Source organism: Glycine soja, chromosome 2 (genome assembly GCF_004193775.1).
Source record: "Glycine soja cultivar W05 chromosome 2, ASM419377v2, whole genome shotgun sequence".
Classification (NCBI taxonomy): domain Eukaryota; kingdom Viridiplantae; phylum Streptophyta; class Magnoliopsida; order Fabales; family Fabaceae; genus Glycine; species Glycine soja.
The window spans coordinates 49,318,600-49,332,532 of record NC_041003.1 but is presented as its reverse complement, the minus strand read 5'-3'; the positions used below and the strand labels follow the sequence as shown (position 1 = coordinate 49,332,532).

Genomic DNA, 13,933 nt, shown 5'->3' with positions numbered 1-13,933 from the left:
ATGGATATTTATTAACATATTTTTTTGTTACAATGTTATTCACACCAACTTTGTGGGTAACTAACTTTCATAAATTTATATCTTATTAGAAAGAATGATAGTAAAAAATGTTAAAAATGAAATAAACTCTCTCTTACCCATAAATTAATCCACAACGATTGAAGAAATTAATTAACTTAGTTAGAAGCATTAAACTCTCTTAACCTATATTCTTTATAAAAAAAATCCCTAATATTTATAATAAGACACTCTTATTTTTTAATTATTTTTAAATATTTTTTGGTTTGAATTCTTTTATTCTCTTTCACTAGTAATATATTTATTACTTTTTTTTGTCTACCCAGGTGAAGAGATAAATGTTCTCAAAATGTAAGGCAAATTCGACTCTTCAAAAGCCAAATACATTTTAAAATTGTTTTGGGTGAATCCGGGTATCATCGACAGAGAATCAAATAGTAACTCCTCAAGTAAAATTTAAAATTAGATTTTTTTTTAATTATTATTTGAAGCTGTATTGAAACTTATGAGAGGATATATGGTTAAATTTTTGAATAAAAACTTTCCACTTTGAAATTCTAAAAAACAGAAGACTAATAAAGATTTTCCATATTAATAATGATAAAGTTGAAAGAAATATTAATTAGGAGGGGCGCACACAGGGTGACATGCAAAGCATATCATGTGTTGCAGCCTCCTTCAACTACGCAACATTTCCTCGCATGCGTTACGCAGACGATAGTTAATTAGGAAGTTGGCATTACAAGAACAAGAACAAAACCCCACTCACTCACTCATATTTCTTTGGGAGTGAATGGCCAATTTGCCCCAATCCTTCTCCTTAAGCGGCGCCTCGTTTGGAGCTCCTTCTTCTTCTTCTTCTGCCACCACCAAGGATCCAAGGACGATGGCGTCTGTGGAACACCTCGTTCTCCAACTCAGCAACCCCGATCTCCGAGAAAACGCTCTCCATGAACTCTCCAAGGTACCTACCTTCCGTCGTTTTCCCTCTCTCGTGCGTCGTTTAATTTAGTCCAATTAAGTATAACACCACTCAAAACGCCGCATTCCATATGCTAAGCATGTATAATTGTTTTCGCTCTCTATCTCATGCGTCGTCGTTTCAAGGCTCACACGGTTAATATTTTTTTCCTTCTCTCTCTCTTTCTCTCTCTCTTTTTTTTTTTATATGTTTTAGAAGAGGGAGTTATTTCAGGATCTTGCTCCGTTATTGTGGAATTCTCTTGGCACCATGGCAGCACTTTTACAGGTATGCATGCTTTGGTTGACTTGCATTAACATTACTCATATTCTTTCTCACTTGCCTTTCTTTCTTGTCTTTTATATTTATCTGAATATCCCCATACTGATTAATATTTTGTTTCATGAATACCTTGTTCCTTTCAAATCCTGGAGTTACTTCTATATATATATATATATATTCTCGAATAGTTTTCTAAAATTTTATATTTATTTTCTTTCAGGAAATAGTTTCAATTTACCCTGCTATTTCACCTCCAAACCTTACTCCAGCACAATCAAATCGAGTGTGCAATGCTCTTGCTCTTCTTCAGGTGAGAATTGAAATTCACACTGCAATTGCGGACTGTTGTGGTTGTGGACAGCACTGCAACAAAAATATTTCGGCTGCAATTGTGGTTGCGGACTGCAATTTAGAACCATGGTCCAGTCAGATATACTCTGACGGGTCTTTTTCTCTTTCTATTCAATGCATTCTTGCTAACACATTTCTTTTACTCTCATGGATTTCTTACAGTGTGTGGCATCTCACCTTGATACAAGGATGCCATTCCTCAATGGTAATGATTTTTTTCTTATTCATCTGAAGGACGGTAAACTTCTGTTTGCTAAATAATATCATTTATGATACATAGTATATTTGAAAATCTGGTTTATAACTGAGTCAAATGGCATTGCATGATTCATGTAGCTGACTTCACCTAGTGGTATTTGTTGTTGTTGATGTTGTTCCCAAACCTTGCTTTTGTATGGTATATGTTCAATAAATATAAAATGATTGATATCTTCTCATCTCCTAACTATATTTTCCCTTTTTTTCTCACTAATATAAAATTGTTATAAGATACTGTGTAAAAGCAACCAATTGCTAACAATTAAAAAGTAAGTATTGGGAAATACCCACTTTTGAGACTATCTCTAGCCAATGTGGGACTTGGGTATTTCCCAATAGTAAGATATAATTTGTTAACAATAAAATTTCATAATGATGGTTAAAAGGCCATATATAATCTAAAATGTTTTCTGAGTGTAAAGCAGAATCATGCAGTTAAATTTTAAATGCATCTTGCTCTCTCTTATTATTGCCTATCTTGTCATAGGACTTTATCTTACTTGAAAATGAGGTTTCTCTCTCTTTCAATTTATAGGTCATACCACTTGTTCTTCTTTCTTGGCATTCAGTCATATTTGTATTTTTTACTGCCAATATACTTTCATAAGCATCCATGGACAGAAACTTTGGAGCACTTGAAAGACATATTAGTTGTTTTTTTTGTTAATATAAAATTAAGGAGATTGCTTTGACATTACCATATCTGTTTCAGCAGGGTTTTTGCTCATTGAAATTAACACTTGAAGGGAAAAGATATTACTATGTTCACTCTTTACACTTACCTTTTTCTCATCTGCAGCTCATATACCTCTATATCTGTATCCCTTCCTTAATACAACCAGTAAGTCCAGACCATTTGAGTATTTGAGGCTTACCACTCTTGGAGTCATTAGTGCCTTAGTGAAGGTACAACCTCCTTGCAGATTCTGTTGTTGAATACACTTGACTATGAGAAGAACAAATTTTTATACAACATTTATGCCAAAAAGAGTATAATTTCAATTAGTAAAAGTATTGTCACAAAAAAAGTTGCCATAAAAGACTATATACTGCAATAACCTCAACTAACATGTCAATTTAGAAAAGAGTAATAACTGATTATTGATTATTATAAATCTATGGCACACAGCAAGACATGTAAATAGTTTAGTTGCCACAACTAATTAGTCTTGTTATAATCTTATAACGTTCATGTAGATCTTCAACTATCTGTTAAGTTTCAAATACAATCCTGTAACAACTTTCTATGACGTAACAGGTACATACAACTCAACTTGTTAGGATGAGTTCATCGCTATTATTAGGGAACAAAATTTTCTGAACTATTTTATGCCCTTCATGATATTGTTGATATTTCTTCCTAGTGGGATGAAGCTATTGTTTTTTTTGTTGCTTGTCACATGTACAATTATACTTGAGTTTTGTCGTGTTTAATTTATTTTCTGTTGATATTTCACCAGGTTGATGATACAGAGGTTATAAGTTTCCTTCTTTCAACAGAGATTATTCCGCTGTGCCTGCGCAGTATGGAAATGGGCAGTGAATTGTCAAAAACTGTAAGTTTACTGATCTTGTTTTAAACCAATTTGGTTTGACAAACTATTTTGTTTGGATGAATTGAACTTGATTTTTATTTCCTTCATTTTTCTGAGCTACTTTTTTGGGTATGTATGATGAACATGTATGCATGTTCCAATACAGTGCTACATAGGAGGTGCATACCATTTATCTGGTTAATGGGATTACCACTGAGGAGAGTGGTCTTGGCACAAGACAAATGGTACTATGTGAACTTAGGGAGGCATATCATTTAAGAACTCTCTTGTTTTCATCTTTTGAACTGTTGGCCTTAATATAAGTTTTATTAGTGGTTGTCACAGGACTGTTGAAACTCTTCTTGACATATTTGGTTGTAGAGGAGTGCTAGCAACACTCTCCTTCTAAAACTCTATTATTGTTTGAAATTTATTGGAAATCACAAACTTTGGTAGGTTCTACTTCTAAATTTGGAGAGAAACTCATCAAATGAGAAGTAAGAACCACTATTGTCATTTCCAATAAATTTCAACTAATAATAAATAAAAAGAGTGTTAGAGAGAGTGTTGCAAACATTCCTCTTGGTTGTATCAAAATGCAATTCGACACCAGTATTTGTAGTACAAGGGTTGAAATACTGTCCTCCATACTTGAGATCTAAATCTTTAAATAACACATGTTTAACTCTTGCATTGTACTTGGTGGTGCCCTGTAAATGCTAAGCCACATGTTTGTTTTAGCCACTATCTGCTGATCCTCTTTTATACCTATCAAATAATTGTAAAAGGAAAAATTGTGTGTAATCTAATGGAAGTTCCGTCATTTCAGGTTGCAACCTTTATAGTTCAAAAAATTCTGTTGGACGAAATGGGTTTGAAATATATTTGCACTACAGCAGAGCGCTTTTATGCAGTAGGTCGAGTTTTGGGAAACATGGTGGCAACTCTTGTTCAGCAACCTTCATGTCGTCTTTTGAAGCACATTATTCGTTGTTATCTTCGTCTGTCTGATAATCAGAGGTTTGTTAAGTAGATAGTAACTCCAGTTTTGTAAGTGCTCCTGCCCATGCCCTTTACGTTCTTCCCAAGTTTCTAATAAAACTGGTCATTTCAAAACAGTGCTTGTGAGGCATTAAGAGCCTGTCTTCCGGACATGTTAAGAGATGCTACGTTCAGTAGTTGCCTTCGTGTAAGTGATATTATTATTATTATAATAAAAATTTGATTTAATCAATAGGGTTGAAGTGAGTTGATTAAGTGAATTGAAGACTAGCAGTAGGGCATTAACTAGTAAAGCTCGCTCTCTTCTTCAAATTTCTGAGCTAAGAGATTTTTCTCTTGTTCTTATGGTTGTTTACATTTTATATGGTTTTGGTTTTATTTATTCAGGAAGACCCAACAGCTAGGAAGTGGCTACAGCAGTTGCTTCATAATATTGGAGTCAATCGGGTTCCTGCACTACAAGGTGGAGGAGGCTTCGATCATATGATGGGGTCGTGAGAACAAAGACTTGCCTCGTTGCTGGGGTTGCTACTTGTGAAAATTATCGACTAGCTACATGCATAAAATAGGATTTTCAGTTGGGCATGTATTGAGAATGCAGAATTGAATGGGAAGGGAACTATCTTTTTTATTTAAGGGAGGAAGGGAACGTCTGATGTTAGGAGTGAAGTATACATGAGAACAGTGAGCTCTTGATTGAATATAAATATTGAAATAATAATGAGCCGCGTATAATTTAAACTCTAGTACAATATTTATAATTTCTTATTATTTAGTAATTCAATAATTTAAAGGCTAGGCTGATCATTTGTTTGCAGCAAATCGAAGTAACTTTAGAAAATAATTTCATCCTAATAATTTAGATAGATATTAATATATAATAATCTGTATGCTAATGTATTTTCTTGTAAAATATTTATCCTCTAGTGTTATGTTTTCTGCATATTTTTTGTACTATTTAATTTACATATAGATTTTAGCCAATAAAAAAGGAAAAAAAATACTTATCAATCTACATTTTTAAAGATTTTAAATACCATTTGAAAATATTGAAACAATTTTTTATTTCATTTAATTAAATGTAAGCAAGTGAAAATTAAAATTTGATTAGATAAAAATCGTTAAATTAATCAAGTCATGATATAGTAAGCAAAAGAAAAATGAAGTTATATAAAAAATTATTATAACAATCATTAAAAATTTCTAAAATTATAATAAAGCGTCATTTTTTCCAATTTAAATTTTAATGATTTAAGATAAATTATTAGTCTTACGAGTGAAGTTTAATTTTCTCTTCACATTTCATGGAAAACATCTATCTTGTTTCTTATATTTTATTCACTATTTTTTTATGTTAGATAAAATGGAATATTCAGATTAAAAAAAAAAAAACGCAATCCAATTGTATCCCAGTACCAACAATGGTAAAACAACAATAAGGAAAAATTTAGATTCAAATTTAAACCCCCCCACCCAGTAAAAAAAAAAAGAAGAAAAGATGAAAGCAAAACAGAGACTCAAAACTCACCAAGATAACAGTGAAGACCCAATTCGATCATTCCGTTGACCAATCAAAGAATCTTCTCAGTCTACACCCATTGAAACCTCCTTGATCAAATCCCACCTAAACAAATTGAGAGGTTTCTGTGTCTTTCTGACAGAGTCGGGAAAGAAGAGACAAAAATAAGACAAGGCAACAAAAAAGTTGACCCTTCACAACGTGACAAATGTCGCAAGAAGGTTCAAGGTTGGGACCCTTAATAGATTGACACTTGTCTCAACAAAAAAGTTTTCAATTTATATATGGTTCCGATCCATTTTAAATATAAATCTAGCTATTTCAATTTCACCAACAAATTGCCAAAGTAAAAAAAAAATTGATTTCATATGCCATCAAGCTGCGCTATACCCAATTACAACAGAAGATGGGGACACCCTAAAAATTACAACACCATTCTCATCTACAGATAATTATGAATCATCAGGGAAGCAGCAGAGTTTTCTGAATCCTTCACCCGAGATTTTTCATCCCCTGACATTTGAAGAATACCATCAGCAGTTGGAATCTGAACGGCACAGACAAATTTCTTTTCATGAGAAAGGCCTGATTCCTTTTCAATGCTGTGAGCCATTGCAGAGATGAAACAAGTTAGTCAACAAGGAATATTAAAAGTTTCACAGATGCAACTGAAGTGAAAGAGTACATGTACTCTGGTATAGGCCATTTTCTAAGCGCACAAATCTCACGAAGTTTATTTTTGGGTGCTTCAACAACCAAGGTACCATTTTCATCAGCAGTAGAGTTGAGCTTGATGTTGGTGGCAGACTTCATATCGGTGGAAGGCACCAAATGTGCCATATGATATCCTAAAGTAGAGAATATGTTGGTGGCAACACCCAAAAATGAATTGAAAGTTTATAAAAAAATAATATTTATGAATCGATTTTGAAAAAATTAAAAAAATAAATGTATATTAATAGAATATATAATGACTTTGAATATATTAATTTATAATTAATATAAATAACTTATACTTGACAAACAATATTGATATAACATTTAGTATTATCCGCATAATATTAATATAAATATACAAATGCATGGATTTTTCATATATTCTATGAAACAATTTTGATAATTAATTAATATTCTATAAACAATATTTTGTAGAATATACAAGGAGATTAATAATTATATATTGATAATGTAAAATAAATTTATATTATTAATTAATAAAAAATTATCATTAACATAATTTTTAAGATAATATTCTGTTCAAACCCAGTGCATGGGAGAAAAAGTGAAAAACCCAGGAATCCTCAACTAAATAGACCATCAGAACCAGTGTTTCTAAATTTAACACCCTAGAAACAATTTATTCTAGAGATATAAGAGGAAAAAGCTAATCAAAGGCTTCCTGATAAAGCCTCTCTCTGCATCTTCAACTGTTTCTAGAAGTTCCCAATGAAGGCCTCAGCTTTTGCAAACAACTCTTGCCCATTAACTCCCCTAGCCTCATCTTCTGCTTCAATCACATCTCCTTCACTTTCTCCACACCCTATGAGCAAAAGATTTGGGATTGAAGGACACTTTTTCACCTCAGTGACACCAACAATGTTCTCATCAGAAGCAGACTTTGCAACAACCTTAGGCTTCTTTTCATCATGTTCTGAGGCTTCTACTTCCACCCTTTCCTCAGGTTCATACAGTTCTGGGGGAATTATAGGTTTCTGTGTGACAAAAAGGCTTAGCAAAATCTGTGAGAAGAGCAGCTTCGGTTCCAAGTGCAACGATGAGAACGTTAAAGATGAAGTAAAGGTAGGTAGGCCTGAGAGAGGAAGGACAAAGAGCACTAGAAGTTCAGATTTGTTGAATCTGTTCATGACTCTGGTGAATGCGAGGAAGTTAAAGTGGCCAAGAAGCAAGAATGAGATAAATGATAAAAAAAGATGGACAGAATAAATGAATAATTAGGGGTAGCAGGAAGTAATAAGTAGGAATAAGTGCGGGGTTCTGGACATATAAATAGAGAAAGTGGTGTGTGTGACAGAGAGACAAACAGTGTAAATTGTCACTTGCATCAGTGTATAAGAGTTGTTGCCAGTGTCAGTCAACAAAAGAACAAAAATATTTGTGGGGGCTGAAATTCCAAGAAAATCTTCACAGATTATAGTCAATAAAACATCATTGGCAAAATAAGGGAGGTGATTTACCCAATAATTCTAAGTGTCTCAGGCAATATTTTTTTTTTCCTGAAGAGAGCATGATTCTTTTAATTTATTGATCGGAAATTAATTTGCTTGCCATAGGTATTATTCACTCAAAAAAAATTTATACATAAAAAAATCAAATAAGTTTTCCTATTAAATGAATTAATGTCACATGAGATTTTATATTGTGTCAATATTAAATGTTTAAGAGTATAATATTTCTTAAATGTAGTGTAATATCCTTTATTTACAAATACCTTTTTCTTCTTAGTTTAAATGGATAGTATATATATATCAAGAAAAGATTTGAAAACTGAAACGTGGCTGTTTTCTAAAGGAGAAACTACAGGAATGACAATGAAAGAGACTCTGACTTAGACTATTTACTATTTACCTACTAGGGCATGCAATGTCCCACTATATGTAATTTATTATTTAAAGATTAAATATTTTAAAGAAAAAAAATTCAATTCAACAATTTCAGTTTTCTTAATAATATCTTCTCCAGTTGGTTTGATTTAGGGGGGTGTATTGGATTGGGATTTTGAGAAAATATTTTGACAAAAACAATCTTGAAGATTTTAAAAGATTATGTGGGATTGTATTGATTTTGTGGGATTTTAAAAGATTTTTTTTAAAAGACTTTTTACAATCAGGATTCTTAACCCAAGATTTTAATGGATTTCTAACACAGATTTTTAAGATTTTAAAGTACTTTATGGATTTTTAAGATTTTGAAAGATTAATACATTTTAAACAAAAAAATAACGGAAGTTACAAAAGTGAATGAAAAAGATGATAAATAAATTATAATATTTGAATAAAGAAAATAAAAACGATAGAAATTTTAAACCTTTTAATAACAAAGTTCTCTATCTCTATCTCTATCTTTTTCTCTTTTCTCCATCATGTTGGATATTTTTTCAAAATTCACAGTAATAGTCCCAATGCCAACAAAAAGATTTTCCAGAACATTGCCTTGATTGTTGATCCCAACAGCGCTTGAACTCCCTCCATACTCGGATCTCCTTCGCTTGTGACAGTTTTGTTTTTCTATGGAAACCTCTGAATCTAAAGGGGGGTGGGATGGTGGACTTGGTTGATTTGGTGATGGAGGTTGATATGCTGGTTCATAGTTATTTGGTGTTATGAATGTATCACTATTAGGATCATATGAAAATTCTTCTATCCCAACAGTTCTATTTTCTGGCTCAAAAGTTGTTGCATCAGTATCATCTGGATCAACTGATATAGAATTATTCCCGCTAGAAACTCCACCCCCAACAACGATCTTCAAATACTCATAATCAACCATACTTTTTCCTCGAAGTTTGCTGTGACTTGGGTGGGACTAAAAAAAAATCATTGTTAATATACTACAAATATTATAATTTACTAAATTTATAACTATTAATATATTTAAAAGATTATGAACTTAGCTCACCTTTAAAAAATTATTAACACAATAATAATAATAATAACACGCTGTCAAAAAAATAATAATAACACATTAATAATTAACATTTTAATAATAACACAAGAAAATAATAATAATAATAATGGACGTTGTAAAAAAACAAGTTGAAGAAACAGAAAAAAAAAAGAGTTTTTTTATTTTGATTTGCATATACAGTACTAAAAAAAAAGCAATATGAAATCTTGATGCATATCAATTGCCATTCTTTTGATGCATATTCATTGCCTGGACGTTGAAAACAATATGAATACGAAATCTTGAAGCATATACAACACCCTTTTCTTTTGATTTGCGTAATATACATATAGTATGAACAATATTGACTATCGATTGCCATTAAAAAAATAGGTAAAATTGATTGAAAAGTTGTAAGAGAATGAACCTGGTAGTGGTTTGTGTCTTGTTCGGTAGGAGAAGAAAAAGTCTTTGGAAGATTATGAAAAGTCTCAAGGGTTTGGGTGAGATTGTTGGGGGAGTATTTTATGTGTATTTCTAACTAAAAAGTCTCTCAAAATCCATTCCACAAAAGAATCCATCAAAATCTATTTACTTTTGAATACCAAAAGACATTTTAAAAGTGGTAAGAAATCTCAATTGAATACCAACAGATTTTGTTGCCCTGAAAAAAAAATCTTTATTGTCTTAATTGAATACCACAAGATTTGTTTATATTTTATAAAAGTCTTGATTGAATACCACAAGACTTTTTAATCATAAAAAAGTCTTTTAAAATCCTTTGAAATCTTAATCCAAAACCCAATGCAATTGGTTGAATTTGTTTTGAGTTGTAATCTTATTTTTATCTTTCTTTGAAGAAATTATTAAATAAATGGTAAAATATATTAAAGATAGTAAAAAAAATTCAAAAAAAATAAAACTTAAAATAAATCATTTAATTATGTTATTATATATCTTAATCAAATATACTTTTCATAAATAAGTATAAATTATGTATTAAGTGATATCATAAATTTATACATATGTAAGTTTAGTTTGGATTGCATCAATATCCAAAATCAAAATCGAAATCTGGTGTATTCTATTTTTTAGTTTTTCAGTTTTAAATTTTTTCAATTTTCAGTTTATTTGATTTTTTATTTTTTTTATTTTCTTTTTCAGTTATAATTAGATTGAATTGATTTATAAACACTCTTATAATAAAAGTGTATATGTATAATTAATGTAAAAAAATCCTATAAACTAAATGTAAAAAAATAATGGATCCATCCATTGAAAGTCGAAATTTTTTTTATTTTTTATTTTCACATGTTTAAACTAGAGAAGGAGATTTACACTTAAAAGATCCTCTATGTATTATCACCTTGTTAAGACAATTGAGATTTTCTTTACAGTAACTGAGGTCCAGGTATAACAAAAGATGTCAGGCATTGACTTTTCAAACCACTTATAATTTTCTTTTTTGGGTAGAGTTGTTTTTTTTAATCAACTTTATTTTTTGAGAGATTATTAACAACTTATACAAAACGTTAATAGTGATTTAAGAAGAAAAAAATCATGATTTTGAAAACAATAAGTTAACCATGTTAAAAAAAAGTCAATTGAGTTATTTATTATTAAACAAGGGAAAAAAGAAAATTTTGGTTGCCAATGAAGAGAGTGGCATAAACATATGCTTATGCTCGTGATTTATAAGTCACATAGCCGCTGGATCTCATAGCAACGGACCTTTTCTTTTGGTGCCTAATGTTAAGGGTTTCTTGAAATAACACTACGCTTTTAAACTTCAAAAGTATTTTTAGTTTAGTACAAACTACAAAGGACAATGTATTAATAAAAACTTCCATTCCATTTAAAAAAATCTAAACAATAAATAAAAAACTTTTATTTCATTATGTTCCATTCCTTTTCATATCCTTCTACCGATTCAAACACAGCCAAAAAGCAAATGCCGATGAGTGCTTACATATCACCTTCCAAACCAGATTATAAACAAAAGCAGTTGTTTAAATTGCAAATTGGTACAAAGGTTAATAGATTCGCTACACTATGGAATCTGTCATAACTCATAAGCATCAATCATTATTACACGTTGTCCTAAATTCTATATATCTGTTAACAATAATCCAAAATGTTATATACTCCTGTCAACATGTTAAATTTACATTTTGCCTACTTGTAATAGGAGCACAGAGTGCTAAATGCACTCTACTCACTATCCTGCATAAATAACCAATGCTCCAATTGACTAGGTGGGGTAACCCTCTTCCTAATTAACACTTCAACAGTGGGACATGTTCTCTTCCTTCCTCCCCTTGGCCTTGACCTGAACTCTTCATCAGCTTCTTCAAAATCCCCCTGAACCAAAGTCAATGCAAAGCCGTGTGACTATGACAATATCACTTATGATAGCCTTTTGCACAAAGGGAATAGAAAGGGAAAAGAACTTACAAGGGTAAAAACATGTTTAGCAGTTTTTTCATGATTATCTCGCACATGTTTGTAAGCAAATCTCATGCCACAATCAGGAAACCCACAAGCAAAAGGCTTTACATTTAAGTGCACAGCCTTCTTATGCTTGTCTAGATTAGATTTCTGTTGACACAAAACCATGAACAAATTAAACGAAAGTTCAACTTGTAACCAAATTGAGAACTCAATTACAGTATACTCCTGACCAGAATAGAGAATAAGAAGTCAAGTCTTACTCTTGAGAATGTGCAGCTGCAACCCTTAAACTCGCATTGAAAGGTCTCTGATGAACTGCCTTCAGCTTCATGTGATCGAAGATGACGCTTAATATTCTTCTTCAGTTGCTTTGTCCCGCAAATGTCACAGGTCATATACTGATGGGAGGACTTCACATGGGCTTGAAGGCACTGGACATTAGTGAAATGTTTCAAGCAACCAGGCTCTAAGCACACCATATCTACTGATTCCAAATTAACTGCGGAATAAAGGGTTTATTCAAAATTGCACCCAACATCTTTCACAAATCTAAATAAACAAGCACCTTGCAAACATCCCATGGAAATTTCATTAATTCATACAAAAAACACCTAAAGGAACAGAACCTACCATGAGAATCTTCATGTTTTTGTAGCTGTGATGCATATCTAAAAACCTTTCCACAGCCAATCTCTGGACACATATGCTGTTTGTGACTTTTGTCACTACTGGTAGTGGTAGAACTGTCATCATGAATCTCCTCAGTATGTCTTTTCATATTGCTTTGCAAAGAGAACTCACTGTTGCAATTCTCAACAGGGCACTTAAAAATCTTCCCTTCATGCTGTAGAAGGTGCCGAGTCAGGTGGTCCTTTCTTCTGTAACTTGCCTGACAATCATCGACAGCACACACAAATGGCCTCTGGAACCACCACAAAATACTGTTAAAGCCAGAAACTAAAACCCAAAACACACACACATAAAAGTATCATGATGCTCTGACAAGAACAAAACACAAATGAACAAACAGCCAACCTCAATTTTGAACAGAGCGTGACCGAGGCATCCTTGATGGAGCTTCACAGGAGGTCACCCTACCTGATACTAATCCATCAAGTCCATATATGCTGCCTCGCGCATTTTGGAGATCTTTCTCTGGGATCCAATGCTTCACACTATTAACCCATAATTTTCCAATGATTTTAGAAACTTATAGATTACTTTCCTGCAAAATATGTATCTTCAGTCTATAAAACAACTAGCACAATCAAGTCACAACACAAAGCCTGTCTTCCGCAAATCAAATGTTTCTCAAGGAACACAACGGTCTATAAGACATAGCTTTTAAATACAGTTTTCTTATGTGCTTTTAGAGTTTGACTGTATCCAACTTATTTTTCTTAAATAATAATTAATCAAGAATTCAAATACCTCAAGTGAATGACTTTGCATGTGCTGCAACAAATAGGCGTGTTTTTTGAAAGTGGCACCACATTCCTCGCAAGTGTTCGATTTCGAAGCCTCTGCTTCGGGATCTCTTTTAGCTCTTGCTTTTTCATACTCTTCCTAAAAACACATCAAAAGTCAACAACAGAATCATACATAACCCTGCATATTGATCTAATTGCAATAATTCAAACAACGCTGGTTGAAAACGGTTTTCTTTTGCATAAGTGAAAGTAAAATTAAAAAGAAGGGTACCTTGTGGTGCAAATTGATGTGGGAGGTGATAAGGGTTTTTTTGGATCTGCAGATACCGCAGTACTCGCAGTAATAGCGTCTGATATCTTTGTATTTGGGCCTTTCTTCAATTTCTACGGCTTCGCACATTTTTTCTGATGAAGAGATAAAGACAAGAATTGGAGATTCCAACTATTCTCTGATTAGTGTTTTCTGGGAGAAACTCCTAATGTGAGGGAGTAAAGCTAGGGT

At 32.2% G+C, this 13,933-nt stretch overlaps 3 protein-coding genes across 4 annotated transcripts; 1 reads left to right on the top strand and 2 right to left on the bottom strand.

Annotated features, from left to right (window-relative positions):
* Positions 1 to 615: 615 nt before the first annotated feature.
* On the top strand, positions 616 to 5,153 carry LOC114402454 (CCR4-NOT transcription complex subunit 9-like). 2 transcript variants are annotated; one of them, XM_028365031.1, is made up of 9 exons: positions 616 to 982; positions 1,214 to 1,267; positions 1,482 to 1,571; positions 1,775 to 1,817; positions 2,670 to 2,776; positions 3,331 to 3,426; positions 4,235 to 4,425; positions 4,525 to 4,594; positions 4,795 to 5,153. In XM_028365031.1, the coding sequence occupies exons 1-9, from the start codon at positions 812 to 814 to the stop codon at positions 4,903 to 4,905; spliced, it is 933 nt and encodes a 310-aa protein (XP_028220832.1). In that variant the 5' UTR covers positions 616 to 811; the 3' UTR covers positions 4,906 to 5,153. The 2 variants fall into 2 exon arrangements, with proteins under 2 accessions (XP_028220832.1, XP_028220827.1); XM_028365026.1 differs by having other exon boundaries at positions 620 to 982; positions 1,196 to 1,267.
* A 2,005-nt stretch (positions 5,154 to 7,158) lies between these two features.
* Positions 7,159 to 7,927, bottom strand: LOC114372127. The gene has a single exon (XM_028329548.1). It carries the CDS (start codon positions 7,789 to 7,791, stop codon positions 7,360 to 7,362), a length of 432 nt encoding a protein of 143 aa, XP_028185349.1. The 5' UTR covers positions 7,792 to 7,927; the 3' UTR covers positions 7,159 to 7,359.
* Positions 7,928 to 11,494: 3,567 nt separating this feature from the next.
* LOC114402445 (transcription factor IIIA-like) lies at positions 11,495 to 13,933 on the bottom strand. Its single transcript, XM_028365016.1, has 6 exons — positions 13,703 to 13,933; positions 13,433 to 13,567; positions 12,632 to 12,923; positions 12,262 to 12,500; positions 12,005 to 12,148; positions 11,495 to 11,911 (listed from the first exon to the last, which is right to left on the bottom strand). Exons 1-6 carry the CDS (start codon positions 13,829 to 13,831, stop codon positions 11,762 to 11,764), a joined length of 1,089 nt encoding a protein of 362 aa, XP_028220817.1. The 5' UTR covers positions 13,832 to 13,933; the 3' UTR covers positions 11,495 to 11,761.

What these genes read in the sequence shown, in the direction of transcription:
- LOC114402454 (XM_028365026.1), top strand. Translation starts at nt 812, where the DNA reads ATGGCCAATTTGCCCCAATCCTTCTCCTTAAGCGGCGCCTCGTTTGGA. An exon ending in CTCTCCATGAACTCTCCAAG is followed by an intron (nt 983 to 1,195) that starts GTACCTACCTTC and finishes TATATGTTTTAG; the next exon opens with AAGAGGGAGTTATTTCAGGA. An exon ending in AAGGATGCCATTCCTCAATG is followed by an intron (nt 1,818 to 2,669) that starts GTAATGATTTTT and finishes TCTCATCTGCAG; the next exon opens with CTCATATACCTCTATATCTG.
- LOC114372127 (XM_028329548.1), bottom strand. Translation starts at nt 7,791, where the DNA reads ATGAACAGATTCAACAAATCTGAACTTCTAGTGCTCTTTGTCCTTCCT.
- LOC114402445 (XM_028365016.1), bottom strand. Translation starts at nt 13,831, where the DNA reads ATGTGCGAAGCCGTAGAAATTGAAGAAAGGCCCAAATACAAAGATATC. An exon ending in AAAACATGAAGATTCTCATG is followed by an intron (nt 12,501 to 12,631) that starts GTAGGTTCTGTT and finishes TTTATTCCGCAG; the next exon opens with TTAATTTGGAATCAGTAGAT. An exon ending in CTAAACATGTTTTTACCCTT is followed by an intron (nt 11,912 to 12,004) that starts GTAAGTTCTTTT and finishes ACTTTGGTTCAG; the next exon opens with GGGGATTTTGAAGAAGCTGA.